We start from the raw sequence: 26261 nt of genomic DNA, 5'->3' as shown, positions 1-26261 counted from the left end.
CAGACGACCCCGGAGGGTGGAATGGGAACTTCAGAGGGTCTGTGCCGCATGGTGGCGGTGGATTCTATCAACCAGACGACCCCGGAGGGTGGAATGGGAATTTTCAGAGGTTCTGCAATGGATCGCGCTGGTGGCGAATTATCGACCAAACTGCCCCGGAGGGTGGATTCGGAATTTCAGAGGTCCTCAACTGCACCGGTGGAAAATAATCTATCTATATATTTTTTTTTTCAAACTGGCCTGCCTAGCCTCAAGTGGATAAGAGGCAGGAAGGGGTTAACAGTGCAATAAGCAATTTGCACAGGCCAACTAGCCCCTGATAATCCGGTGCTGGCCTAATAGAAGTGGCTGACCAGGAAGGGTTAAACAAAAGGACTTGAAGTCCAGGGGCGGTGCTGATGGGGGCGGGGCAGCGGCAGCTAGACAGGAAGAATTCGCGCTAGCCCGCCTCCCTCCCCCTCACATACTTGGGATGGGTTGCGGAAGCCAGGGCCTAAAGTTCCGATGCTCGGCAACCCCGGACCCTCCGCCTCTGTACTGTAAGTCAGCCGGAGGGTAGAGGGACCCGGAGCAGAGCGCGACATACACATTCCGTCCGGAGATACCCCACGGCCGGGATGACAACCTATAGGCCCCACTTGAAGCCGGGGCCTAAATTTTCTGCGGTGCCCGGAATGTTCACCCCGCGGCCGGAACTCGTGACAGCTGGAGTTCCATGCTAAGTGCCTCGCGCACGAGACTCCCGCAAGGGGTCAGGCGTCCGTGATCGGACAGAGGCATTAACCCTTTCGGAGCTGCGCGCTTGACGCCCGCTCCCGAAAGAGTAATATGGAGAATACTGCCGCCAGAAATAGCTAGTGGAAGTCGCCCTGCGCTCCCGTCTTTCTGGAGGCGCCCGGGGAGAAGATACATTAACCCTCTATGAGCCGGAAAGCCGCCGGCCTAGAGGGGAAGTGAGGGGCGTGTCGTTGGTGGCGCATGGCGCCCGCCGGATTAACCCCTTCTCTCTTTAGGGGTCTGTTTCTTAGCTGAATAAAGTCCTGGCCATTAACCTTAGGGTGACTCAGATTTTCAAAGAGGGAGGGAGGGGGAAGAGGGTTTCATACTCACCTAGTCCCATGGACTCACCTCATCTTTATCCTCTTCTCTTCACCCTCCCTAAGTGGGCCCATAAGGTACCTTCTCCAGCAGGGTCACCTCCTCAGCAGCTGGCACCGGAGTGGCATGAGTCTGGTATGGAGGGAGGGTCTTCTCTTTGGCGGACCTAGGTGACCCCATGGCTGGCGGGATGCAGGGGAGCGAGGCTGCCCTGGTCCACCTGGTCTTCTGTGGAGGAGGCAGCAGTGCGGATGAGCGGCACTGGCGCAACTTGACCCCGGGAGAACAGGGAGGCGAGGCGTCCACAATAAACTAAAATAAAAAAAATCTCCAGGTCTTGCCTCCTATTGACACTAGAAAAAACTGAAGCTCTCTCTCCAGGCTGGAGGGGGTATAGCTGCCAGGGGAGGAGCTAACAACTTTTACTAGTGTCAACACCTCCTAGAGGACATAGCTATACCCACGGTCTCTGTGTCCCCCAATGAATATGGGCGAGAAATATAACCTGTCCTATTCTTGTCCATTTTGCGGACAAGAATAAGCAGTTAGATTAATGGCTGTCCGCGACGTTCCGCAAATTGCGGAACGCACACGGACGCCACCCGCGTTTTAACTCCTTAGTGACCAGTCTGTTTTGGGCCTTACTAACCAAGCATTTTTCCTCCTTTTTCGTATTCGCATTCCAAGAGCTAAAACTTTTTTTATTTTTCCTTCCATACATCTGTATGATGGCTAGTTTTTTGCAGGACAAGTTGTAGTTTTTAATGGTGCCATTTTACTACTTTTGTACAATAAAACCCTTCTTTTTTTTAAAAAAAGGATGAAAACCTTTTTGCATTGCCGCTTCGCCACAAAGCAACCTCACTGTGCAGCAAAGCCCCCTGGGCCCCATCACTCCACTAGCACAGCACAAAAGCAACAACGGCCACAGTCCAGTACCGCATAATGTAAACAGGTGCGAAGAGATCACCTGTTCACCTTTTAGGGACACCAATCTGGATCGCACATCCTCATTACTATGCTTTTGATATAACTGTTTACTGCACAGGGCCTAGGTTTGATATAACAACTGTTTACTGCACAGTGAGGTTGCTTTGTGGCTGCTGGTTCCCGTTGCCTGCTGGAGCAGTGCGGGGGCACGATGGTCGCCGCACAGTGCCGCGCCAAAGTTAGAGTAGGTCCCCTCTTGATAGAGGCAACCTTGTCGTGGTAAGTGGGCCTATGCTCTTTGATCAAACTGTATACTAATGCCTCCTAGTGCATAGCAATATATTGATAATAGTGCTGTATAGCAATGTTTCATCATGCTTACATTGTAAACAGTTGTTATATCAAAAGCATAGTAATGAGGATGTGCGATCCAGATTCTCTCTCCCATATTGAATACAAGAATAAATTTGCAATTGTCTTTTTTTTTTATATATTGTTTACCGTAGGGGATAATTTACATGATATTTATGCAGGTCATTATGGATGCGGTGAATCAAACATATGGGGGGGGGGGGGGGGGGAGAGATTTTTTTTTTGCATTTTTCAATGGGGGAAAATGTTATTTTTTTACAGATTTTTAAAAAAAAAATATTTAATTCTCCTCTCCCCCACACTTAATAGTCCCACAGGAGGACTAAAACAAGATTTTGAATGCTTTTAAAATACAATGCACTATCGCTATAGTACATTGCATTTTAATGTGAGTGCTTTACTGACACTGACTAGCAGACTGCACCAGAGAGGCACAGCCTGCTGGAAAATACTCACCCCAACCATCCTTTACACACATTGGCACCCTGCAAACGCATTTGAGTCAGGAGTCATCTCGCTCTGTCACGGCTTTACATGCAGCGGGCCCATGGCAAGTAAAGGGGTAAACAACCTGGATCTGCACTCCTTTCAGTCCGGGCTGTTAGAGCAGGAGCAAGGCTCTTATGTGAGAGCCAAGCGTCTGCTCCCTGCAGGACCAATGCAGCTCTTAGACTGGGTCGGCAAGAAAAGCGGCTGCCCAGCCTAAGGTTCCTTAGTGACAGTCGTAAAAAGACGTATTGGTGGTCACTAAAGGGTTAATGTTTGACTTGATCTACAAACGGCACCACTCATTCACGCACAGAGCTTCTGGTATTGTAGCTCAGTCTCTTATGGCCAGATTTAGCACCAGGACTTAACTGACCCTGCACTAAAGTTCAAAGCTTTATGTTAATATCCAGTGTGGCCCATTGAAACAAACGAATCAGAGTAAGCCTTTACCTTTCCAGAGGTCCACCAAATTTTTTATAACTTTTAATAAACCTAGGGGATACAAACAAGGTAAAGATTAGCAAACATTTGTAATAACTGAGCAGTGCAATACTGTAATGCTTTAAGATAAAAATGTCACCTTTGGATTAGGATACTGGATACAACAGGAAATTAATTCATCATCCCAGAAGCTGCTAGTATTGTTTTTATATTTGTTACCATAAACATGTCAAGTCAGCTGAAACAAATGACTGTTTCTCCATTAATACCATCTGTCAACCATCTTATAGCTAGTTGAAGTCTTATGTCTCTAACTGGCTTTATCATAACATCTACGCACTGTGTAGACAGAAGAATCGTACCTCCGTATCTCGGCATCACTAAAACCTTTAATGTTTTCCCTCGGTATGGTTCTTGGTCGTCCTCGTTTCTTGGGTCGTTTTGTATCAGAGTCTGAATCTTCAGAGTCTTCAGAGCCAGAATACCTTCTATTCCGACTTCTTCTACCTTCGCTTCCATTAAAGCTTGCCTAAAATTCAGAAACACTTCTTAAAAGAACAAACTAATCTAGGCTACTGACACGTAGTCATAGATATATAGATAGATATATAGATATATAGATAGATATATAGAGATATAGATAGATATATAGAGACGATATATATATATATATATATATATATATATATTTTTTTTTTTTTTTTTTTTCCTAGACACTAAACCACATTATTAAATCAGATTCTTACCTGCTTTGCACAGTTTCTCATCCTGGGAAGCAAATAGATTTCTTGTAGCTCCCGTTGTCTTTCCTCTTCCTCCATTCTTCTTCTCTGGTCTGAGGGAATAATGTCTTCCCAGGACTTGGAATTACGTTCAGGCTCCACAATATCATCCTCCTCCATTGTTGAAAAGTTGGCAACCTTATAAACAAATAAATGACGGTATGTTTGTTACATAAAATACTTAAACACTTGAAAACATAAGTTGATGCATAAGTGAGAATATTCTGATACTAATATGTATTATACTGTGAATAAATGTCCCAAAGGCAAGCTAACCTTTTATACAGCATTTTCCATCAACATTTCTCACCTATCCTCTGGATAGGTGAGAAATGTATGATCAATAGAGATTCAGACTTCAGTCAGTGGGGTTCCCAGTGGCTGGGCCCCCAGCAAACATACATCTCTGCCACATCCACAGGATAGGCGACAAATGTTCATCGGGGAAGAACCCCTAAGCACTAGAGTTGGTGATAATCAGACTTTAACAATAGAAAATACCTTAAACTGTGAAAGTAGCTCATCGCCCACAGTTAATGGTCCGACCTCATTTTCACGGGTCTCTGCTCTGTTCAAGATTTCCTCAATATCCATTTCCTTGATTTAATGTAAAACACTGGTTTAGTATGTAACCCGAACAGGATACACAACATATAAAAGATAATTGTAAATAATTATACACATACCTGAGGTTCTTCCTCCTCTCCTTCTGGTTCCTTGAAAAGTTCTTCAGCACCAAACTTTAAAATAGCAGCAAGCTCTTCTTTGTTAAATGGTGTAGCGCTTTAACAATAGAAAAGTCACCATGTTTACTTGATATGAAGACAGGCAGGGAAGTTTAGGGAGAGATGGATCTTATCGGACATTAGAAATTTCTCGAACATATGCAAGACAATATTACATACTCTGTTCCCACTTATTTTAATATTTATTTAATTTATACCTTTCCACTCCCCCTCACTGCACCCTTCTGAAAGGGCAACTCTGTTGTGCAGCTCTAAGCCCAAAAACTATACTTCATAAGATTCTCCCGATTCTTTACTTCCAGACTCTCAGTATGAACACCATCCCTCCTCTGCTTTAACTTCATCCTCAGCCTAAATTAAGCCCCCCGCCCACCTATATGCAAACTTACAGTAACTAAACCTTTACATACACTTTTAATATGTTATCCCTAATAAAACTCTCTCTAATATACTTTATTAAACAATTTTCTATCTTAACGACACTTTTTCCCTGCCTAAAGCGCATCAAACTGTTCACCGCTGACCTCTCAGCGATGTACTGAGTACATTTTATCAATGGGGCCGCAGGAGCGCTGCGAGTACGGGTAGAAGCGCATATTGCTGCTCAGACTCCACGGAGGGTTACTAACTCCTGGCACAGCACACCCTGTACCAATGTACTATGCCATGATTAGCTGAGCGGGCTCCTGCCTGCTCCGCTAAGCCAAGAGAAATGACATGCAGTTAGACATGCGGAGTAGGCAGAAGCAGGAGCCCGCACCGCATGACTAACTAGAAATCACGGGCAGGAGCAGCAATATACGCTCCTGCCCGTACTCCCTGCGCTGCTGTGGCCCCATTGATTGTGTACTCCGTACACCGCTGAGCTGTCAGCGGTGTACAGATAACAGAGTTTTAAGCGCACAGGAAAAAAAGTGCGCTTTAGGCAGGGAATAATGTAGTAAAAATAGAAAATTAGATTAAGTACATGATATCTGTAAAGAATAAATCAAGGCAACTGTACGTACTGTAGATTTCTTGAAAACGTTTCACTCATTCTTCCAACAAGCTTTCTCAATTCTGAGTGACTGTACAAGATGTTGATTCAGGTACATATTTATTCCCAGAGAATTCTTGTACAGTCACTCAGAATTCAGAAAGCTCGTTGGAAGAACGAGTGAAATGTTTTCAAGAAATCTACAGTAAGTCTAGTTGCCTTGATTTATTCTTTACAGATATACCATGACCTGGATAAATGAGAACCTTCACAGACACAGTACATTAGAGATAGTTTTATTAGGGCATTAGGAACAACATATTAGAAGTTTATGACATTAGAAATGGTCTATTGACATGTCACATTTAATTCTGGGTACAGCATACACCAAAGAGGAAAGTTACGTGATCAGTCAAATTTCTTATTCTTAGTGCTTGGAAAATCAGCCACTGACTAGAATACCAATGATTGACTGGGAGAAACACAGTGGGGGACGGTCTCATGACTGAATTAATACACTGGGGAAACTGTGAATCTTGGGAGACAAACATTTGAGCGAGTGCTAGAAAGAGTGGCTGACTGAATTAAAAGGTACTTTTTTAGAAACTGGATAATCCCTTTCCAACAACTGGCAGACCGTGCACTGTAATACCTAGATGGTGTTGATCCAGTGTGTAAAACAGTCTTGCCAGTGGTGTCCATTCTTTGAATTACAAGGTGATCCAGCACCATCTTCTTCTTCGCTCTTTCAATAATTTCTTCCTCTACAGAGCTTTTGGTGACCAGGCGATATATATTGACCTAAACATGAAAGATTTGATACATTTGTGAATATTGCACATAGTTGTCTGGGTTCTAGATCCTGATTACCTATTCTTAGGACAAGTAATCATCATCAGATCAGAAATGGCGCAGTGAATGGGAGTGCCACATATTGATGATCTTAGGGCTAGGTCAAATATCCAGAACCCAGACAGCCCCTTTAAAGCAGTTATGTCACAAAAAGGATACCTATGCAATGAATAAGACAATGCAAATTAAGTATTACTGCAAAATGCATACAATAAAAATATCGGGGGAGATTTATAAAGGCTTGTATGGCATGCCATATCTGCGCAATAATTTGCAACTTTTTGCACTTCTCACTATTATAAAGTAGCAAGGAAAGGGAGCATGCCTTAGCTGAGGAGGTAGACCCGCCCGCAGCCCACTGGTTTTATTATAATTTACAACAGAACCTGGCATAAATTATAGCTCAAGTCTACATCATCCCTTAGCTAGTACAGTTTTGAGTTTCTGGTACACAGAAGGCCAGAAATAAGACTGATTCATTGTAAGAGACATGCCTCTTAATAAAATTACACACATCTCAGTCCAGAGCACCGGAGAACAAGACTGGAGCAGGAAATGATAGTCTTGCTAAATCTGCCATAGTGTTCTTTTTTTCTGTACATCACAATTCCCTCTCTGGTATCGCCCCCTGATGTTTATCCTTTCTGGTCCACCTTCTCCTGCAATCAGTGGAGGATTAACATGCTAAAGAGCCACACTGAACAGCTGATAACAGCACTACAGGGCAAAGTAAAAGGAGGGGCACGGAAGCCCTCATGTGCTTAAGATGGCTCTGTAAAGCCATCACATATGACAGTCCATCACTCCTAGCAGTGACATGAGGGACAGTAGCAGCTCAGCGATATGTGCAGGACACCCTGCGGCCACGTGCATTGCCTCTCACTGTTATCCCGGCATTTTTCAGCTTGGCCACACATAGCAAAGGTCTCCCAGGAATGTCTCCACCAGCTTGCAGCACTTCCTTGGCCTACCAGTCAAGCATTTTTACGGGACCAGTTTGGACACTAGCTCCAGCAACCTATGTATGTGCAGAATCTACAGACCCAGATGCAAGATCAATGTGCCACAGGATACCATACTGACCCGGTATGTCTCCATGCCCAACCAGATCTCATCTAGTCTCCAACCTTGAGACAGCCCAACAGGGTACTAGAGGCTCCTTTCAGTTGTACAGTTTTCCCCAATATCCTTTTGTACCAATATTGTAATCATGTACATATATATCATTATTACATTTACACACGTTTTACTAGATTCCAACAAATTCCTAGTGCGTTTTTTTTGTTTTTTGTCAATGAGTGTATAGCGATTATGTTCGCATATACATCAGGCAATTCCTGCAGCCAATCACTGACCTTAGCAGGCATGTTCCATATACTACTGAGGCCAGAGAATGACTGCAGTGGTGTCTGGGTTATATGGGCATGTTATAACTGCAGCCAAAAAGATGTATTCATGACTACAGCAGTAGGGGCATCAAAGCAATAGCATTGGCAGTGCCTTGGGTAATGACTTCTAATAACTCTGAAAACCACTTAAGAGGATTTGGTGTGCGCTTATGCAAATAGTCTAACAATATGGTTTGAGGTAGACTCTCGCCCGATTGATCTTCCATCTGCTATTTCTTGTTGCTAACAATACTGTCCACAGGTAAAGAACAGAGAGTGTACAAGACTATTCATTTTTTATTTTGGATGCACTGGAACAAGAAAAAAAAAAAAGACAGACACACACACACACACACACAACTATTACCTGTTTCTTTTGTCCTATTCGATGAGCTCTTGCTTGGGCCTGAAGGTCATTTTGGGGATTCCAATCAGAATCAAAAATGACTACTGTATCAGCTGAAGCAAGGTTAATTCCAAGACCCCCAGCACGGGTAGAAAGCAGAAAGCAAAAGTCCTGTTTGAAAGGGTAAAAAGGTAATTTTTTCTTCTCCAATTCATGTAGCAGAGAAGTAAAACAAGGCCACATGACAAGGGGAAAAGTAGGTTTTCACTTATGCAAAACCTATTTGAAACTGCTGTAGCAGAAAACAGACTTCTAATACATTCTTACCTCTGATCCTTCCGCATTAAAATGGTCCAGTGCCTGCTTTCTTATTTCTCCTTTGATTGACCCATCTAATCTCTAAAAAGAAGAAAAAGGAGATTTTTGTATAACTTACCAGTTAAATCTCTTTCTCGCTCTTCCTTGGGGGACACAGACCTTGGGTATAGCTCAGCTCCCTAGGAGGCGTGACACTAAGTAAAACTGTTAAGCCCCTCCTCCATCAGCTATACCCTCAGCCTGGAGATAGAGGCTACCAGTTGCGTGTCCAAGTAGTGAAAGGATAACAACCAATAACGGAAACAACCAGCCAGCAACCCAACGGGGCGCCAGACCATAACCCTGTAACCAAACACAGAAGGGTGGGTGCTGTGTCCCCCAAGGAAGAGCGAGAAAGAGATTTAACTGGTAAGTTATACAAAAATCTCCTTTTCTCGCCCATTTTCCTTGGGGGACACAGACCTTGGGACGTTCAAGAGCAGTCCAAGAAGGGAGGGACCACAAACCCAAGGCGGAACACCACCAGAGCATCAGGAAACCGCTGCCTGCAAAACCAGGCGGCCCAACGCAGCATCCGCTGATGCATGCGTATGCACCCTATAGAACTTTGTGAAAGTGTGCAGAGAGGACCAAGTGGCTGCTTTGCACAACTGTTCAGCCGAGGCCCGATGCCTCTGCGCCCAGGAAGCTCCGACTGCTCTGGTGGAATGAGCAGTGACGCCAAAAGGCGGAGGTCTGCCCTTGGCTCGATAAGCCTCAGACACCGCCAGTTTAATGAAACGGGCAATAGCCACCTTGGAGACCGCCAACCCTTTGCGCGAACCCTCCGGAACCACAAACAGGGAGTCCGTGCGCCGAAAGGACCCGGTGACCTCCAAGTAAATCCTCAACGCCCTGACCACATCCAGACGGTGCAGTTCCCGTTCTCTGGGGTGGGAAGGAGAGGGACAGAGCGACGGAAGGACGATGTCCTCATTGATGTGAAAGGCGGAGACCACCTTTGGCAGGAAAGTCGGGACAGGCCGAAGCACAACCTTATCCTGGTGGAAGATCAGGAAAGGTTCGGAGCAAGAAAGAGCCGCTAACTCCGACACCCGTCGGAGAGACGTGACGGCCACAAGAAAGATGACCTTGCAGGACAGAAGGCGAAGGGAGACCTCCCGTAAAGGCTCGAAGGGGGCTGATTGGAGCGCCGAGAGCACCACATTCAGGTCCCAGGAAGGAACTGGAGGGCGGTACGGCGGAACAGAGTGAGCCACCCCTTGTAAAAAGGTCTTAATTGGCCCTAGAGGGGCCAGGGGACGCTGGAGAAGAATAGACAGCGCCGAAATCTGACCCTTCAGAGAACTGAGGCACAGCCCCAGGTCCAGACCCGACTGGAGGAAGGACAGGATTGTGGGAAGAGAAAACCGGAGAGGTGGGATGCTCCGGGACTCACAGAACCCCAGATAGGACCTCCAAACCCGATAGTAGATCCTAGAGGATACGGGCTTACGAGCCCGGATCATGGTGCGGACTACGTCCGCGGAGAAACCCCGTCGCGTTAAGACGGCGGTCTCAATAGCCACGCCGTCAAACGTAGCGAGCCTAAATGCTCGTGGAAGATCGGTCCCTAAGAGAGAAGGTCTTCCCTGGAGGGCAGTGGCCACGGTGCGTCTGCCAACAGCAACATTAGGTCGGCGTACCAAGACCGGCGGGGCCAATCCGGGGCGATTAGAATCGCGGGGACGCCCTCTGCCGCGATCCTCCGAAGAACCCGTGGCAGGAGGGGAAAAGGAGGAAAGACGTACAGAAGGGAGAATTCGCGCCACGGAAGGACGAGCGCGTCAGCGCCGTATGCCTTCGGGTCCCGTGCCCTGTCCAGGTATAGGGGGACCTTGTGGTTGAATTTGGAGGCCATGAGGTCCACGTCGGGGCGACCCCAGCGAAGACAAAGGGCTTCGAACACCTCTGGGTGCAGGGACCATTCTCCCGGGTCGATGGTGGACCGGCTGAGGAAATCCGCCGCCCAGTTGTCCACCCCCGGGATGTAAATCGCAGATAAGGCCGGCACGTGCGTCTCCGCCCAGAGGAGAATGAGGGTCACCTCTTGCATCGCTGCAGCGCTGCGAGTGCCTCCCTGATGGTTTATGTATGCCACAGCCGTGGCATTGTCCGATTGGATCCGAACAGGGTGGCCCTCAGCAGATGGGTCCAGTGTCTGAGGGACAGAAGAATCGCCCTCAGTTCCAGAATATTGATTGGAAGTCTGGACTCCGATAGAGACCAAACGCCCTGGACGGACCGGGGAGGGAAAACCCCCCCCCCACCCCCGTAAGCTGGCATCTGTGGTAATCACCAGCCAGTTCAGTGGAAGGAAGGACTTCCCCCTTAGAGGGATATGCAACCACCAGCCGAGGGAAGCTCGAGCCAGGGGAGGCAGAAGAAAGGTCCTGTCCAGACTCCTCAGTGATTTGTCCCAGGCCGACAGAATTGCCCTCTGAAAGGTGCGGGATCGGAATTGTGCGAACGGCACCGCTTCGAAACAGGCAACCATCTTTCCCAACAACCGCATGCTGGATCTGAGGGAAGGACGGTGATGACGGAGGAGACTGCGAACCGACCCGCGAAGGGCCAGACGCTTGTCCGACGGAAGGCGGACCTCCGCCAACTCTGTCCAGGAGCATCCCCAGGAAGATCAGCCGTCTGGAGGGGGTAAGGGAAGATTTGGGGTGGTTGATAATCCAACCGAACCGCGTCAGGGTCTCCAGAGTGAGTTCCACACTGCGGGATGTCTGAGAGAAGGAGGGTGCCTTGACCAGGATGTCGTCCAAGTATGGGAGAAGAAAAACACTTCTTGAACGTAGAAGGGCCAAGACAGGGGCCAGGACCTTGGTGAACACTCGAGGAGCAGTCGCCAGACCAAAGGGAAGGGCGACGAATTGGAAGTGATCGTCCCCCACCGCAAAGCGCAGGAAGCGGTGATGACATGGAGCAACCGGAACGTGGAGGTATGCATCCTGAATGTCGATTGAGGCCATGAAATCCCCTCTTTCCAGGGAGGCCACTGCGGACCTGAGAGACTCCATCCGGAATCTCTGCAGTCGGAGAAAACGGTTCAGGCGTTTTAGGTCCAAGATCGGACGCACTGAGCCTTCCTTCTTGGGAACCACAAAGAGGTTCGAGTAGAACCCCCTGAACCTTTCCGTCGGAGGCACGGGGGCGACGACACCCTTGTCCATTAGAGAGTGAATGGCCGCGAAGAAGGCGGCCACTCGTACGGGATCTCGCGGAGGACGGGATCGGAAGAAACGGTCTGGCGGAATGGACGCAAATTCGATTTTGTATCCGCAAGATACAATCTCGAGCGCCCATGCGTCTGAGATGTGGGCCCGCCATACGTTCCTGAATAGGAGAAGGAGGCCCCCCACCCGGGTGGGTGGGGGCGCACCTTCAGGCAGAGGGCTGCTGGCCTGTGGGAGCCCGTGCAGGCTGGGACTTGCGCCAGGTAGGTTGCGTCCGAAAAAACGGCTTCTTGCGTCTATCCTGGGCTGGGCCAGAGGAAGAAGAACTGGCCGCGGGTCTAGACCCGGTGGGCTTGCGAAAGGACCGAAAACGGGACGAACCAGCGCGACCACGGGGGGCGCCCATTGGCCTGGACTGGGGGAGGCGAGTACTCTTCCCACCCGTGGCCTCTGATATAAGTTCGTCCAGACGGCTTCCGAACAGGCGGGAACCCGTGAATGGTAGGCCGGCCAAAGAGCGTTTGGAAGCGGCGTCCGCCGCCCAAACCTTCAGCCAGAGTTCCCTCCTGACAGAAACTGCCAGGGCAGAGGAACGGGCAATGAGGGCACCCGCATCAAGGGAGGCCTCACAGACGAATTTTCCGGCCTGAACAATTAGTTGGGCTAAGGAACGGAGGTCCTGAACAGGGACGTCCGACCCTAACTCCCGTTCCAGTTGCAAACCCCATTCAGAGACCGCTTTGCCAACCCAGGCGGAGGCAAAGACCGGTCTAAGGGCCGAACCAGAGGCAGTAAATATGGCCTTGGAGAGGGATTCCGTACGACGGTCCTCAGACTGGAGGGAAGATCCGTCCTGTACAGGAATAGTAGTGCTTTTGGACAGGCGAGCCACGGGAGGATCAACCTTAGGCGGGGATGTCCACGTGGTCACAGAATCCGCTGGAAAGGGATAACAAATGTCCAGCTTTTTGGGTGTAATAAAGCGGACGTTAGGCCGAGTCCAAGCCTTGGATACCACAGAAGAAAAATCAGCGTGTATGGGAAAAACCTTGGAGGCCTGTTTGGGGCGGAGAAAGGACACGCCGGCCTGTTCAGAGCTGGGGGGGTCATCGTGTAGCTGAAAGGTATCACGGATGCTAGTGACAAGATGCCCCACCACGGACGCCAATTTGGACGGAAGCTCTGAGTCCATGTCCACGTCCGAATCCGCCAGTTCTCCCTCAGAAAGCGTATCCCTTTGAGAGGATAGACTTGACTGAGCTCGCACGCATGGCGGAGAGAGCGAAGCATCTGGAGAAGATGTGCGCTCAACCCTTGAACGTTTCTGAGTATGCCGGGCCCTGGAAGATTCGCTGGGAGGCAGGGAACCAGTGGGGGCGGCAGAAACGGTAGTCCCAGCGGGTGCGACAGGGATTGTGGCAGCCTGCGGGAGAGGCGGTCTATCCACGAGACGGCCCACTACGTGTGTAAGGCTTTCCACCGCCTGAGACAGAGACCTAGCCCAGTCAGGGGGTTCAGAGGCACCGGGGGGCGCAGCGGGAAGCGGGCCCTGCACCGGGGCCTGACATGCAAGGCAATGCGGCTCAGATTGCCCACGCGGAAAAAGTTCCTTACAGGCGGTACAGGCATGGTACCAGGGTTTGGGGGCACCTGTGGGATCTGACATGCTGAAGTGTGGTTGTACTCTAATATAGAGACCACAAAGGGTTATAGCAGCTATGACCAGGAGGGTTAGGAGAGGGTTAACTGTCCTACCAGTGCCTCAGAAGAACGTCAGGAGATGGCCCAGATCAGCAGCAGCAGAGAAGCAGTGAACAGCAGTGAGCAGCAGAGAGCAGCAGAGAGCGCCCACAGAAGCCGAGCGATGTACACAGGAGGTTAGAGTCCCCCACCGTGTCCCAGCTTCCTGTCAGGAGTGAGGAAGCGCGGGAAACCTCAGCAGAAAGCGCGGGGAACAAGCTCCGCCCCCTCCAGCGCTTGAAATGTCTCCTGTGAAGGAGAACGTAGCTCCGCCCCCAAAATGACGCGCGGAAGCCCCGCCCCCTGCCGGGACCGCTAAGCCCCGCCCCCCGTTCTCGGCGGGAAGGGGGAGAGAGAGAAGAGAAAAATGGAGTCAGCCCCGATGAGGGGGAGGGGGGGGGAGAAAGATAGCAGCGTGGGGGGGAAAAGCGTGGGGGTGCTGAGGATGCTGCTGTGCTGCATTGTCCTGCAGATGAGCGCTCAGAATGAGCGACCACGGGTGCCCCCCTTACCCAGAGGGGTAGATGCTGCAGATAGGGACGGGGTATGGGCTGGAATAGCCATCTCACCGTGCGACGTCTTCACCCTCAGTCCTTTCCAGCAGGGTCGCCCCTTCAGCCACTGGCACCGCAGTGGCAGGAAGCTGGAAGAGGGGCTTGGCGTGCGGGCGACCCCCTAGCTGGCGGGATGTAGGGGAGCCATTGCTGCCCAGATCCTCCTATTGCTTCTGTGGGGGAGGCAGCAGTGCAGATAAGTTGGCACTGGCGCAGCTCAACCCCGGGAGAGCAGAGAGGTCAAATGCGTCTCTGGTATCCCTAGGAAAAAATAAAATAACAAAATTAGAAGAAAAAGTAAAAATAACAAGGAGAAAACAGCCCTGCAGTAGCAGGGAGTGTCTTGCCTCCTTGGACACTAAGCTAAAACTGGTAGCCTCTATCTCCAGGCTGAGGGTATAGCTGATGGAGGAGGGGCTTAACAGTTTTACTTAGTGTCACGCCTCCTAGGGAGCTGAGCTATACCCAAGGTCTGTGTCCCCCAAGGAAAATGGGCGAGAAATCAAAATCAGTAACTACAAAATATATGCAAAACACAACAGCTCTATAAATGTCACGCCAAAAACCAAGCTCAAAAACTTACCTGAAAAGGAAACTGCCGTGCCTTCAAATATTCTGCAAGGATGTCCAGCATCCGAACCATTTGAGAAAAAATCAAGACTCGGTTACCACGTTCTCTCAGACGTACTAACAACTTGTCCAGAAGAATTAGTTTCCCGCTACTCCGAATTAAGTGCTTGAGAAAATTTTTTATACAAAAAGAATACATTAGTTACAGCAAATCAAGATCCAAAATTTACATAGCAGTTTAGATGTAGCTATACATTAACATGCTCATGTGCAAAATAAATCATTTTCGAGCTGCTGACAATCTACGGCTACATGAACACTACAGTTGTTTTGGTCCGCATCCGAGCCGCAGTTTTTGCGGCTCAGATGCGGACCCATTCACTTCAATGCAAAAGATGGGGACAGCACTCCGTATGCTGTCTGCAGTCATTGCTCCGTTCTGTGGCCCAGAAAAAAACAAAACATATAACCTGTCCTATTCTTGTCTATTTTGCGCACAAGAATAGGCAGTTATATCAACGACGGTCTGTGCCGTTCCGAAAATTGCGGAATGCACACGGACGCCATCCGTGTTTAGCTGATCTGCAATTTTCAGACCGCAAAACACACAACGGTCGTGTGCATGTAGCCCAATGTGCATTGACATGTATCACCAGCACATCTGAATCACAACTGCTGAGTGAGAGGGATTTACTTCCCGTATGGAGTGCTCTTTCCCGTACATAAGACCAACAACTGCTTCTTGGAACCAAAACACACTGCCATGCTTAAGCAGCCTAATGTATGAAGCCCCCTATGGATCTCTGGATTTTTGTGAAGACCCGCCTGGCAGTCGCTAGCCCGAACGGGAGTGTGACAAACTGGTAATGATAGTCTCCAACTGCAAACCTCAGGAAGCGCTGATGACTCCGCGCGATGGGGACATGAAGGTATGTGTCCTGCATATCTACGGCCGAAAGGAATTTTTTCAAAACTTTAGCGAAAGAGCTAGATCATTTAAAAAATGTGACCCAATGCTTTGCAGAAATCTTGGGGCATGCAATTAAAACTAGTAAGAGAATCCCAAGTGAAGGGTTGATATTTGTGTCCTACCTGTAAAGCTTCTTGTCTGTTATAGAATTCATTATCTTCAGGTGGTTTAATGAGGTAGCAATGGTTACAACACTTTTTAAGCTCCATCATGATGTTTAAAAATCCTGAGGTACTTCCTTTTGAACCTTTGCTCAAGGCCTTGTAATTCCGTGTTAAGATCCACCTGAGGAAAGCACAGCAATGAATATGAAATACACCTCAGCACCCATGTACACATCATATTCAAAACTGGTATTACATGTACCCAGAATAACCTGTTAAAAGGGGTTATCCAACACGAACAAATGATCCCTCATACGCCAGGCCCCTCACACTAATTCTACTTCAATGGCTCCCCCCACCGCCGCAGCTGCTTCTTCCTGTGCACGGATGAAAACATCTGGAGTCGTGAGGGAGCAGCTAATGGCAGGCGGTGACAGACAACCCAACCGGATGTTTTCATCGGCGCAAGGGGAGAAGCAGCTGCAGCGGTGTGGGGACCAGGAGCGGCGCGGGGAGGCAGGTGATTGGTTACGCCATATTACAGGCCAAAATTCTAGTTGCATTCTTTACAAGACCATCTCTTACTAGTTTTTAGAGCATCTTGAAAATTCCATGGAGCGAATACTTACTTATAGTACTGTTTCTGCACAGCACTCATCTCAACCCTCAAAATCTGTTCTACTTTTGCTGGTAAAGACTTTTCCACATCTTTCTTAACTCTTCTTAGAAGGAATGGCTCAAGTTCTTTGTGAAGACTGGCATAGCCATATTCTCTGCCTTTACCATGTTCCTCTTCAAAGTGCTCCCAAGAGGAAAACCTATCAAATATAAAATGAAAAATATATTTTTGAGTCTTATTTTGCTCTATAGCAGATCCAAAGTACCCCATCAAACTGCAGAATCGTCAAGATAATAAGGGATCATATGGTTTTAAGCCAGTTTCATATGAGTTAGTGCAGTGTGGGGGGGGGGGAGGGACTGTCTGCATGACCACCACATTTCTCAGACTAATAGTCACTCGGCAGACCCACACTTACTGCATTATAGTGATCTATGATGCTGTCAATTCCAAACTGACCGCAGATCTACTGTCCCATACTTACAGCAACATTTGAGAATATGACAGTAGACCCACAGTCATGCTGGAACTCACAGCACCATAAATCACTATGGAAAGTGTGGCTATCACCAGAGCCCTTCCCCCCATGACCAAACACACTCATACGAAACTGGCCTTAGTTGAAATACTCCTAAAAAGGTATATAAAGTTACCTTTTCCAGTAAAAAGCTAAAACAAAAAAAGTCCTACTAAAATTTGTTTCAGACGAAGTTGTGCGAGACTTTGGTGAATGAATCTGGTAATCATTTGTGTCTTTAAAACATTTTAAAATAGCAATCCGAAATTGGGTTTGGTATTGAGGTGCTAAATTTTCAATGTTTTGAATAGATGCAGAAATGAATACCAAATTAATTCACAGAAGTCTTGCAAGACTACGACTGAAACAATTTTTGCCTACACAGAGGCAATACATTTTAATGCTGTACGGAGACAGCAATAAAACAAAGTGTTTGAACAAATCGACTCTAGATTTATGATCTGAAGCTCGATTCGTTCAAGCCTAGTCAGCATATTTGTACCTATGAAACCAGCTGACCTATTGCGTGTGCACTTGGTAGCTGAAAGCATCGGTGTTGGGCCCGTGTTCATATGTGCCCACATTACTCAATTTTTTATTTTATTTTTTATATCTGCAAATGAGCCTCTAGGAGCAACGGGGGCATTGCCATGACACCTAGAGGCTCAGCTCTCTCTGCAGTGAAATCATAATGTATGCCACCGCAAAAGTGCAGAGGGTGTGGCAGTTGCACAGTGCTGAGCCTCTAGGTGTAACAGCAATGCCCCTGTTGCTCCTAGAGGCTCATTACATATGTTAAAACAATATTTTCTCGGCAGTATGGGCACATGTGAACATGCGACCAACACAGATGCCTTCAGCTTCACATGTAACAGGTCAGCCAGTTTCATAGGTACAAATCTGCTGACAGATTAAGAAATGACCTTTAACTTCTATGTATTAATTTAAAATTCTTACTTTTCTGGCATAATGAAGTGAAGCAAAGACCATAATTCTTTAAGAGAATTCTGCAAAGGCGTTCCAGTGATGAGAAGACGATGATTTGACTTAAAGTCTATCAGGGTCTTGTACAGCAGGGAATCATCATTTTTCAGCCGATGAGCTTCATCAACTCCTATGAAAGCCCAATTAAGACCACCTAGAAAAGACTGAGGGGACACATTTTTAATACTATTTTCTGTACATGAATATGACAGCCTCAGCTGCTGCTAACATCATTTAGAAATACTTTTCAGCAGGCACATGGACCACAGGACACAACAGAACAGGTGACTCACAGATTTTTATGGAATATATTTTATGAATGCTGTGATGTGTGCAGAAGTCAGTGTGGGAAAGGGAGTAGATGAGCTGTGACCATCACCTACTGTAAATGGTGGATAATGCATTATCTATATATAGGTGTTAACTTTCATTGTAATCCTGTGATAAGATGTCTGCTGAAAAGCAATTTCTACAGAACATGAAGTGTCTGCATTAGGCCTCTTTCACATGGGCGTTGCGGGAAAATGTGCGGGTGCGGAACACGCACAATTTTTCCGCGCGAGTGCAAAACATTGTAATGCGTTTTGCATTCACGTGAGAAAAATCACGCATGTTTGGTACCCAAACCCGAACTTCACAGAAGTTCGGGCTTGGGATCGGTGTTCTGTAGATTGCTATTATTTTCCCTTATAACATGGTTATAAGAGAAAATAATAGCATTCTGAATACAGAATGCATAGTACAATAGTGCTGGTTAAAAAAAAAAAAAAAAAAAAAAAAACTCACCTTCGTCCACTTGATCGCGAAGCCGGCATCTCCTTCTGTCTTCATCTTAGCTGTGTGGAGGAACAGGACCTGTGGTGACGTCACTCCAGTCATCACATGATCTTTTACCATGGTGATGGATCATGTGACGACCGGAGTGACGTCACCACAGGTCCGGTTCCTCCACACAGCTAAGGCTACTTTCACACTTGCGCTTGATCGGATCCGTTCTGAACGGATCCGATCATATTAAATGCAGACGGAGGCTCCGTTCAGTACGGATCCGTCTGCATTAATAACTTAGAAAAATTTCTAAGTTCGCAAGTAGCCTGAGCGGATTCGTTCAGACTTTCAATGTAAAGTCAATGGGGGACGGATCCGCTTGAAGATTGAGCCATATGGGCTCATCTTCAAGCGGATCAGTTCCCATTGACTTACATTGTAAGTCTGAACGGATCCGCACGCCTCCGCACGGCCAGGCGGACAGCTGAACGCTGCAACATCTACCTTGCTATTCCTATTGTTAACTGATTCACATATATTTGGCCATGTGGTGTATTGACAGCCAGAAGATGGCAGATGGTAAGACACCATAAAAGTTCAAACATCTGCTATGGTGACATATGCTGGGACAGATGGCATTTATATGCAAACTGGACTGATCAATAGAAAATACCCCACTTTTCTTTCAAAATGGCTCAATAACTTTTATACTGCAAAAACTATCACCATTATCTATGGGCTTACTTGACAACTGAGGCTACTTTCCCACCTGCGTTTGGTGCCGATACGTCATGGGTCTGCACAGACAGATCCGTTCAGATAATACAACCATCTGCATCCGTTCAGAACGGATCCATTTGTATCATCTTTAATATAGCCAAGATGGATCAGTTTTCTATTGTGCCAGATTGTGTCAGAAAACGGATCCGTCCCCAATGACTTACATTGTGTGCCAGGACGGATCCATTTGGCTCCGCATCTTCAGTGCTTTGGTGTCCGCCTCGGAATGGAGACAGAACGGAGGCGAACTGATGCATTCTGAGCAGATCCTTTTCCATTCAGAATGCATTAGGGCAAAACTGATCCCTTTCGGACCGCTTGTGAGAGCCCTGAACGGATCTCAAACGGAAAGCCAAAATGCCAGTGTCAAAGAAGCCTTATTTATACTGTGAAGGAAGTCAATGTGCACTAAATCAGTACCTTCCAATATTGTACTAATCATACTTTAAACATATTTATGTCAGTAACCTTTAACCCCCTTAAGGACCCTGCCATTTTTCACCTTATGTCAGTTTATGTGGTGATAACTTTAAAATGCTTTTACTTATCCAAGCCATTCTAAAATGGTTTTCTCGTCACATATTGTACTTCATGATAGTGGTAAATTTGAGTCAAAATATTTCATTTTTATTTATAAAAAAAAAAAAAGGCATAGAAGTTTAGAAGCAAATCTTTAAATTTTCCGAAAATTTCCAAAACCCACTTTTTAAGGACCAGTTCAGGTCTGAAGTCACTTTGTGGGGCTTACATAATAGAAAACACCCAAAAATGCCCCCATTTTAGAAACTACACCCCTCAAGGTATTCGAAACTGATTTTACTAACTTTGTTAACCCTTAAGGTGTTCCACAAGAATTAAAGGAAAATGGAGATGAAATTTCAGAATTTCACTTTTTTGGCAGATTTTCCATTTTAATCCATATTTTCCAGTAACAAAGCAAGGGTTAACTGCCAAACAAAACTCAATATTTATTACCCTGATTCTGTAGTTTACAGAAACACCCCATTTGGGATTGTAAACTGCTGTACAGGCACACAGCAGGGCGCAGAAGGAAAGGAGCGGCATATTGTTTTTAGAAGGCAGATTTCACTGGGATAATTTTAAGTTGCCATATCACATTTGAAGACTCCCTGATGCACCCCTAGAGTAGAAACTTAAAAATAAAATAAATAAATGACCCCATTTTGGAAACTACGGGATAAGGTGGCAGTTTTGTTGGTACCATTTTAGGGTACATATGATTCTTGGTTGCTCTATATTACACTTTTTGTGAGGCAAGGTAACAAAAATAAATAAAATAGCTGTTTTGGCACAGTTTTTATTTTTTGTTATTTACAATGTTCATCTGACAGGTTACATCATGTGGTATTTTCATAGAGCAGGTTGTTACGGACACGACAATACCAAATAATAAAGTATTTTAGGGTCTCCATATTCTGAAAGCCATATAGTTTTTTTTTTTGGGTGACTTATGTAGGGGCTAATTTTTTTCTGGAATGAGATGACGATTTGATTGGTACTATTTCAGGGTGCATATGACCTTTTGATCGCTTTTTGTGATGTAAGGTGACAATAAATGGCATTTAGCAGTTTTTCGAAAGTTTTTTTTACGGTGTTGACCAGACAGGGTGGATCATGTGATATTTTTAGAGCAGGCTGTTACGCACGCGGTGATACCCAATGTCTGTTTTTTATTTTAATTTTTATTTTTTCACAATTTTATATCTCTTTATGGGAAAGTTTTTTTTTTTTTTTAAATTGCAACTTTTATTTTTTTATTGCTAAAAACACTTTTTCACTTATTATGACTTTTTGATCTTTGTCCTACTAGGGGACTTAAACATTACAGGGTCTGATCCCTGTTTCAATGCAGCATAATACATCTGTATTGTACTGCATTGACTATTAGTGTATTACAGTGTAATACACTGATAGTTTGCCTATGAGACCCAGCCTGGGGCCCTAAGGACTTGTAATGGCTTGGGGCTGCCATGGCAACCATTGGGTCCCCGCCACCACAGCGCGTGGACCCGATGGTTAAGGAAAGGGAGAGCAAACCTCCCATATGCCGCTGTCAGTGCTTACCGCGGCATATGAGGAGGTTATCCGAGTTATTTTTTTGTTCTATGTTCCTAACTAAGCAAATGTAACAGCTTTCCAATTCACTCACTTTATCTCCAGTGGCTGGTTTCTCAGATTTCACTGAGGGTCACATAAGGCCTCTTTCACACTTGCGTTGTCCGGATCCGGCGTGTACTCCACTTGCCGGAATTACACGCCGGATCCGGCGCAAGTGTACTGAAAGCATTTGAAGACGGATACGTCTTCAAAATGTTTTCAGTGTTACTATGGCAACCAGGACGCTATTAAAGTCCTGGTTGCCATAGTAGTAGTGGGGAGCGGGGGAGAAGTATACTTACCATCCGTGCGGCTCCCGGGGCGCTCCAGAGTGACGTCAGAGCGCCCGATGCGCATGGATGACGTGCCATGCGATCACATCATCCATGCGCCTGGGGCGCCCTGACGTCACTCTGGAGCGCCCCGGGAGCCGCACGGATGGTAAGTATGCTGCTCCCCCGCTCCCCTTTACCATGGCTGCCAGGACTTTAGCGTGCCGGCAGCCATGGTATCCACTCTAAAAAAGCTAAACGTCGGATCCGGCAATGCGCCGAAACGACGTTTAGCTTAAGGCCGGATCCGGATCAATGCCTTTCAATGGGCATTCATTCCGGATGGGGCCTTGCAGCAAGTCTTCAGTTTTTTGGGCCGGTGCAAAAAGCGCAGCATGCTGCGGTATTTTCTCCGGCCAAAAAACGTTCCGTTCCGGAACTGAAGACATCCTAATGCATCCTGAACGGATTTCACTCCGTTCAGAATGCATTAGGATAATCCTGATCAGGATTCTTCCGGCATAGAGCCCCGACGACGGAACTCTATGCCGGAAGACAATAATGCAGGTGTGAAAGAGCCCTAACCTGTGATGTCAGCTTCTCTCCCTGCTCTGATAAAGGTAGTTTACAAGCCTGTAAACGAGTCACTGTGCTGGCCACGCGCCCCCACCCCCCCTTCACTGCCGTCTACTCTATGCTAGGATTCCTAACCCCTTCAGCTGCACAGCTCTGCAGGCAGTGAAGAGATAATGCTGGGCACTGGAGTTGATATACTAGAGAGAGCATTGCACAAGAAGGTAGGGGGAAGATCCTGTATGTATTAGAAGTGTCATTATACAGGTGGGACATGTAGTTCTACACATACAACATGCTGCAGAGTCTCCCAGCAGGCAGACATGTCACTCAGGGCAGCACTTGTATTCACTTTGTAGAGCAGGGGGAGGGGCAGAGATTGTTTTTATTGCATGTAAACAAAGGGCCAGAAAAGAACCAGGGAAATTAGGAAAAATATATATATTTTTTGTGCATAAAACTTGCTTAGCTCAGTTATATATCAGATTTTCAGTGCTATATTATTTTTTTTCATAACTCGGACAACCCCTTTAATCCACCGGCATTAGTGTCATCACAGTCGGATCCGTGCTGCTGATCGTGGCACCGCACATGTAGGATTTAAATGCTTGTCCTGGGGTGCAAAGTACAACTATGGGGAATGGAAAGGCGAGGGGTGTGAATGAGGGCATTGAGCAGATTTAAATGTTTTACCAGGTAACAGCTGAACCAAGAAAGTTGTAATAAAGCCATGTATATGGTTAGGTGGCTTTCACATCTGCGATAGGTCTCCTGTCGGAGCTTTTTGGAACTAGCATAGATGAAGCTCTCTGGATCTGCCACAGCTGGATCCAGAGAGCTTTGGCATGCTGTCCTCTGCTGAAACAGCCTGCTCAAGATCATAAAAGGGTATTCCGGCAGGTACAAGTTATCCCCTATCCACAGAATAGGGAATAACTATCAGATTGGTAGGTCCTACCGCTGGGAACCCCACGGATCACTAAAACAGGGGGCTGTACCCCCTGCTGCTCCCTTAAAATGAAATTAACGTGCGACTGGCTACTCCGGTCATTTTAGGGGAGCAGCGGGGGGGCCCCCCACCGATCTGACAGTAATCTCCTATATAATGGATAGGGGATAACCTGTACCTACCAGAATACTCCTTTAACAGTACTGTGAAACTATCCTTAGCAATGTTCAGTATCTTCTAACAAATGTCCACTTTACCACTGTTAAGATCAATAGTTATGCAAAAACAGTGTAAAACATTTAACAGAAAATTAAACTTACTTTGTCCTTAAGAAGGATTTCGTATGTTGTTAATAAAATATTGAACTTTAACCTCTTTGTCTGAGGGTGCATCCACTCGTGTGTCCTGATCTGAAACAAGGAGACATATGGAATAAATAACAGAAAAAAAAACTTCTAAAGTTCTAAAGAACCAAAACAAAATTTTCTGCTCTCAGCTCTCCCCTATGATGGTCATCGTGACAACATGAAAGTTAGCCAAGATCAGAAGACACAGTCCAGGATTAAAGGGTCTGATTTCATTCACTTGAACCTCTAATACTAGACAAAGTCCTTGGATGAGGGCTGCATTGTTTCTGCAGGGAAAAAAAAAAAAAAAAAAAAAAAAAAAAAAAAAAGGGCACACGCTATAATCTGGAGGAATTTAAGTTAATCCAATTATTTTTTCAATCAAATAATTTTTATTGAAGTTTTAAATTTTATACTTACATAAAACGAGATTTTTGTATAACTTGCCAGTAAAATATCTTTCTCGCTCTTCCTTGGGGGTATAGCTCAACTCCCTAGGAGGCGTGACACTAAGCGAAAAACTGTTAAGCCCCTCCTCCAGCAGCTATACCCTCAGCCTGGAGAGAGAGACTACCAGTTGCGTGTCCAAGTAGTGAAAAAAAGGCAATGACCAACCATGTAAAACTAAACAAGTCAACTACCCGACAGGGGCAACCAAACCGAAACGGTAAGCCAGAACAATTGGGTGGGTGCTGTGTCCCCAAGGAAGAGCGAGAGAGATTTTACTGGCAAGTTATACATAAATCTAGTTTTCTCGCCCAATTCCTTGGAGGACACAGGAAACTTGGGACGTTCAAGAGCAGTCCAAGAGGGGAGGGACTACAGCCCAAGGCGAAAAACACCGGAGGAATCAAGAAACCGCCGCCTGCAAGACCAGGCGGCCCAAAGCAGCATCCGCAATAGCCATCTTGATGAAGCGGGCAATAGACACCCTGGACTCCGCCAACCCCTTGCGCGGACCTTCCGGAACCACAAAGAGTCCGTACGCCGAAAGGGTCCGGTGACTTCCAGGTACAGTCATGTGAAAAAATTAGGACACCCTTTGAAAGCATGTGGTTTTTTTGTAACATTTTTAATAAAAGGTTATTTCATCTCCGTTTCAACAATACAGAGAGATTAAAGTAATCCAACTAAACAAAGAAAACTGAAGAAAAGTCTTTTCAAGATCTTCTGTAAATGTCATTCTACAAAAATGCCTATTCTAACTGAGGAAAAAGATAGGACACCCTTGCCCCTAATAGCGAGTGTTACCTCCTTTGGCTGAAATAACTGCAGTGAGACGGTTCTTGTAGCCATCTACCAGTCTTCAACATCGGTCTGAGGAAATTTTACCCCACTCCTCAATGCAGAACTTTTTCAGCTGTGAGATGTTTGAGGGGTTTCTTGCACGTACAGCCCTTTTCAAGTCACCCCACAGCATCTCAATGGGATTCAAATCTGGACTTTGACTTGGCCATTCCAGGACTCTCCATTTCTTCTTTTTCAGCCAATCTTTGGTTGATTTACTAGTATGTTTTGGGTCATTGTCATGTTGCATGGTCCAGTTCCGCTTCAGCTTTAATTTTCTAACTGATGGTCTCACATGTTCTTCAAGCACCTTCTGATACACAGTAGAATTCATCGTGGATTCTATGATGGTGAGCTGACCAGGTCCTGCTGCAGCAAAGCAGCCCCAAACCATGACACTTCCACCTCCATTCTTCACAGTTGGTATGAGGTTCTTTTCTTGGAATGCTGTGTTTGGTTTACGCCAAACATGTCCTCTGCTGTTGTGTCCAAATAATTCAATTTTGGACTCATCTGTCCAAAGAACATTATTCCAGAAGTCCTGGTCTTTGTCAACTTTATCTCTGGCAAATGTCAGTCTGGCCTCGATGTTTCTCTTGGAAAGCAAAGGTTTCCTCCTTGCACACCTCCCATGCAAGTTAAACTTGTACAGTCTCTTTCTGATTGTAGAGGCATGTACTTCTACATCAACAGTAGCCAGAGCCTGCTGTAGTTCTCGAGATGACACTTTAGGGTTTTTGGAGACCTCTTTTAGCATCTTGCGGTCTGCTCTTGGGGTGAACTTGCTGGGGCGACCAGTCCTGGGCATGTTGGCAGTTGTTTTGAAAGCCCTCCACTTGTAGACTATCTTCCGGACAGTGGAATGGCTGATTTCAAAATCTTTTGAGATCTTTTTAAATCCCTTCCCAGACTCATAGGCTGCTACAATCTTTTTTCTGAAGTCCTCTGACAGCTCTTTTGCTCTCACCATGGTGCTCACTCTCACTTCAACAGTCAGGAGCACACCAAACTAAATGTCTGAGGTTTAAATAGGGCAAGCCTCATTCAACATGCAGAGTAACGATCTACTAATTATGTGCACCTGGTGTGATATACCTGTGTGAGATCTGAGCCAATTTAAGAGGGAATACATGTGAGGGTGTCCTAT

General features: G+C 46.4%; 1 protein-coding gene across 2 annotated transcripts in view; it reads right to left on the bottom strand.

The window, feature by feature from the left end:
• The window catches only part of CHD1 (chromodomain helicase DNA binding protein 1), a 128333-nt gene that overhangs the window by 51397 nt on the left and 50675 nt on the right, over positions 1 to 26261 (bottom strand). For both annotated transcript variants that reach the window (XM_044275977.1, XM_044275976.1), the window contains exons 13-25: positions 23801 to 23890; positions 17994 to 18184; positions 16530 to 16718; positions 15919 to 16081; positions 14840 to 14992; positions 8748 to 8819; positions 8442 to 8591; positions 6487 to 6635; positions 4799 to 4895; positions 4614 to 4709; positions 4077 to 4250; positions 3693 to 3859; positions 3340 to 3381 (exon numbers count right to left, since the gene is read on the bottom strand). In XM_044275977.1, coding sequence (XP_044131912.1) covers positions 3340 to 3381; positions 3693 to 3859; positions 4077 to 4250; positions 4614 to 4709; positions 4799 to 4895; positions 6487 to 6635; positions 8442 to 8591; positions 8748 to 8819; positions 14840 to 14992; positions 15919 to 16081; positions 16530 to 16718; positions 17994 to 18184; positions 23801 to 23890 — 1733 coding nt within the window. The remainder of the gene's footprint in view (positions 1 to 3339; positions 3382 to 3692; positions 3860 to 4076; positions 4251 to 4613; positions 4710 to 4798; positions 4896 to 6486; positions 6636 to 8441; positions 8592 to 8747; positions 8820 to 14839; positions 14993 to 15918; positions 16082 to 16529; positions 16719 to 17993; positions 18185 to 23800; positions 23891 to 26261) is intronic.

Source organism: Bufo gargarizans, chromosome 1, assembly GCF_014858855.1.
Source record: "Bufo gargarizans isolate SCDJY-AF-19 chromosome 1, ASM1485885v1, whole genome shotgun sequence".
Lineage (NCBI taxonomy): Eukaryota > Metazoa > Chordata > Amphibia > Anura > Bufonidae > Bufo > Bufo gargarizans.
This window is presented reverse-complemented; position numbering and strand designations above follow the sequence as displayed.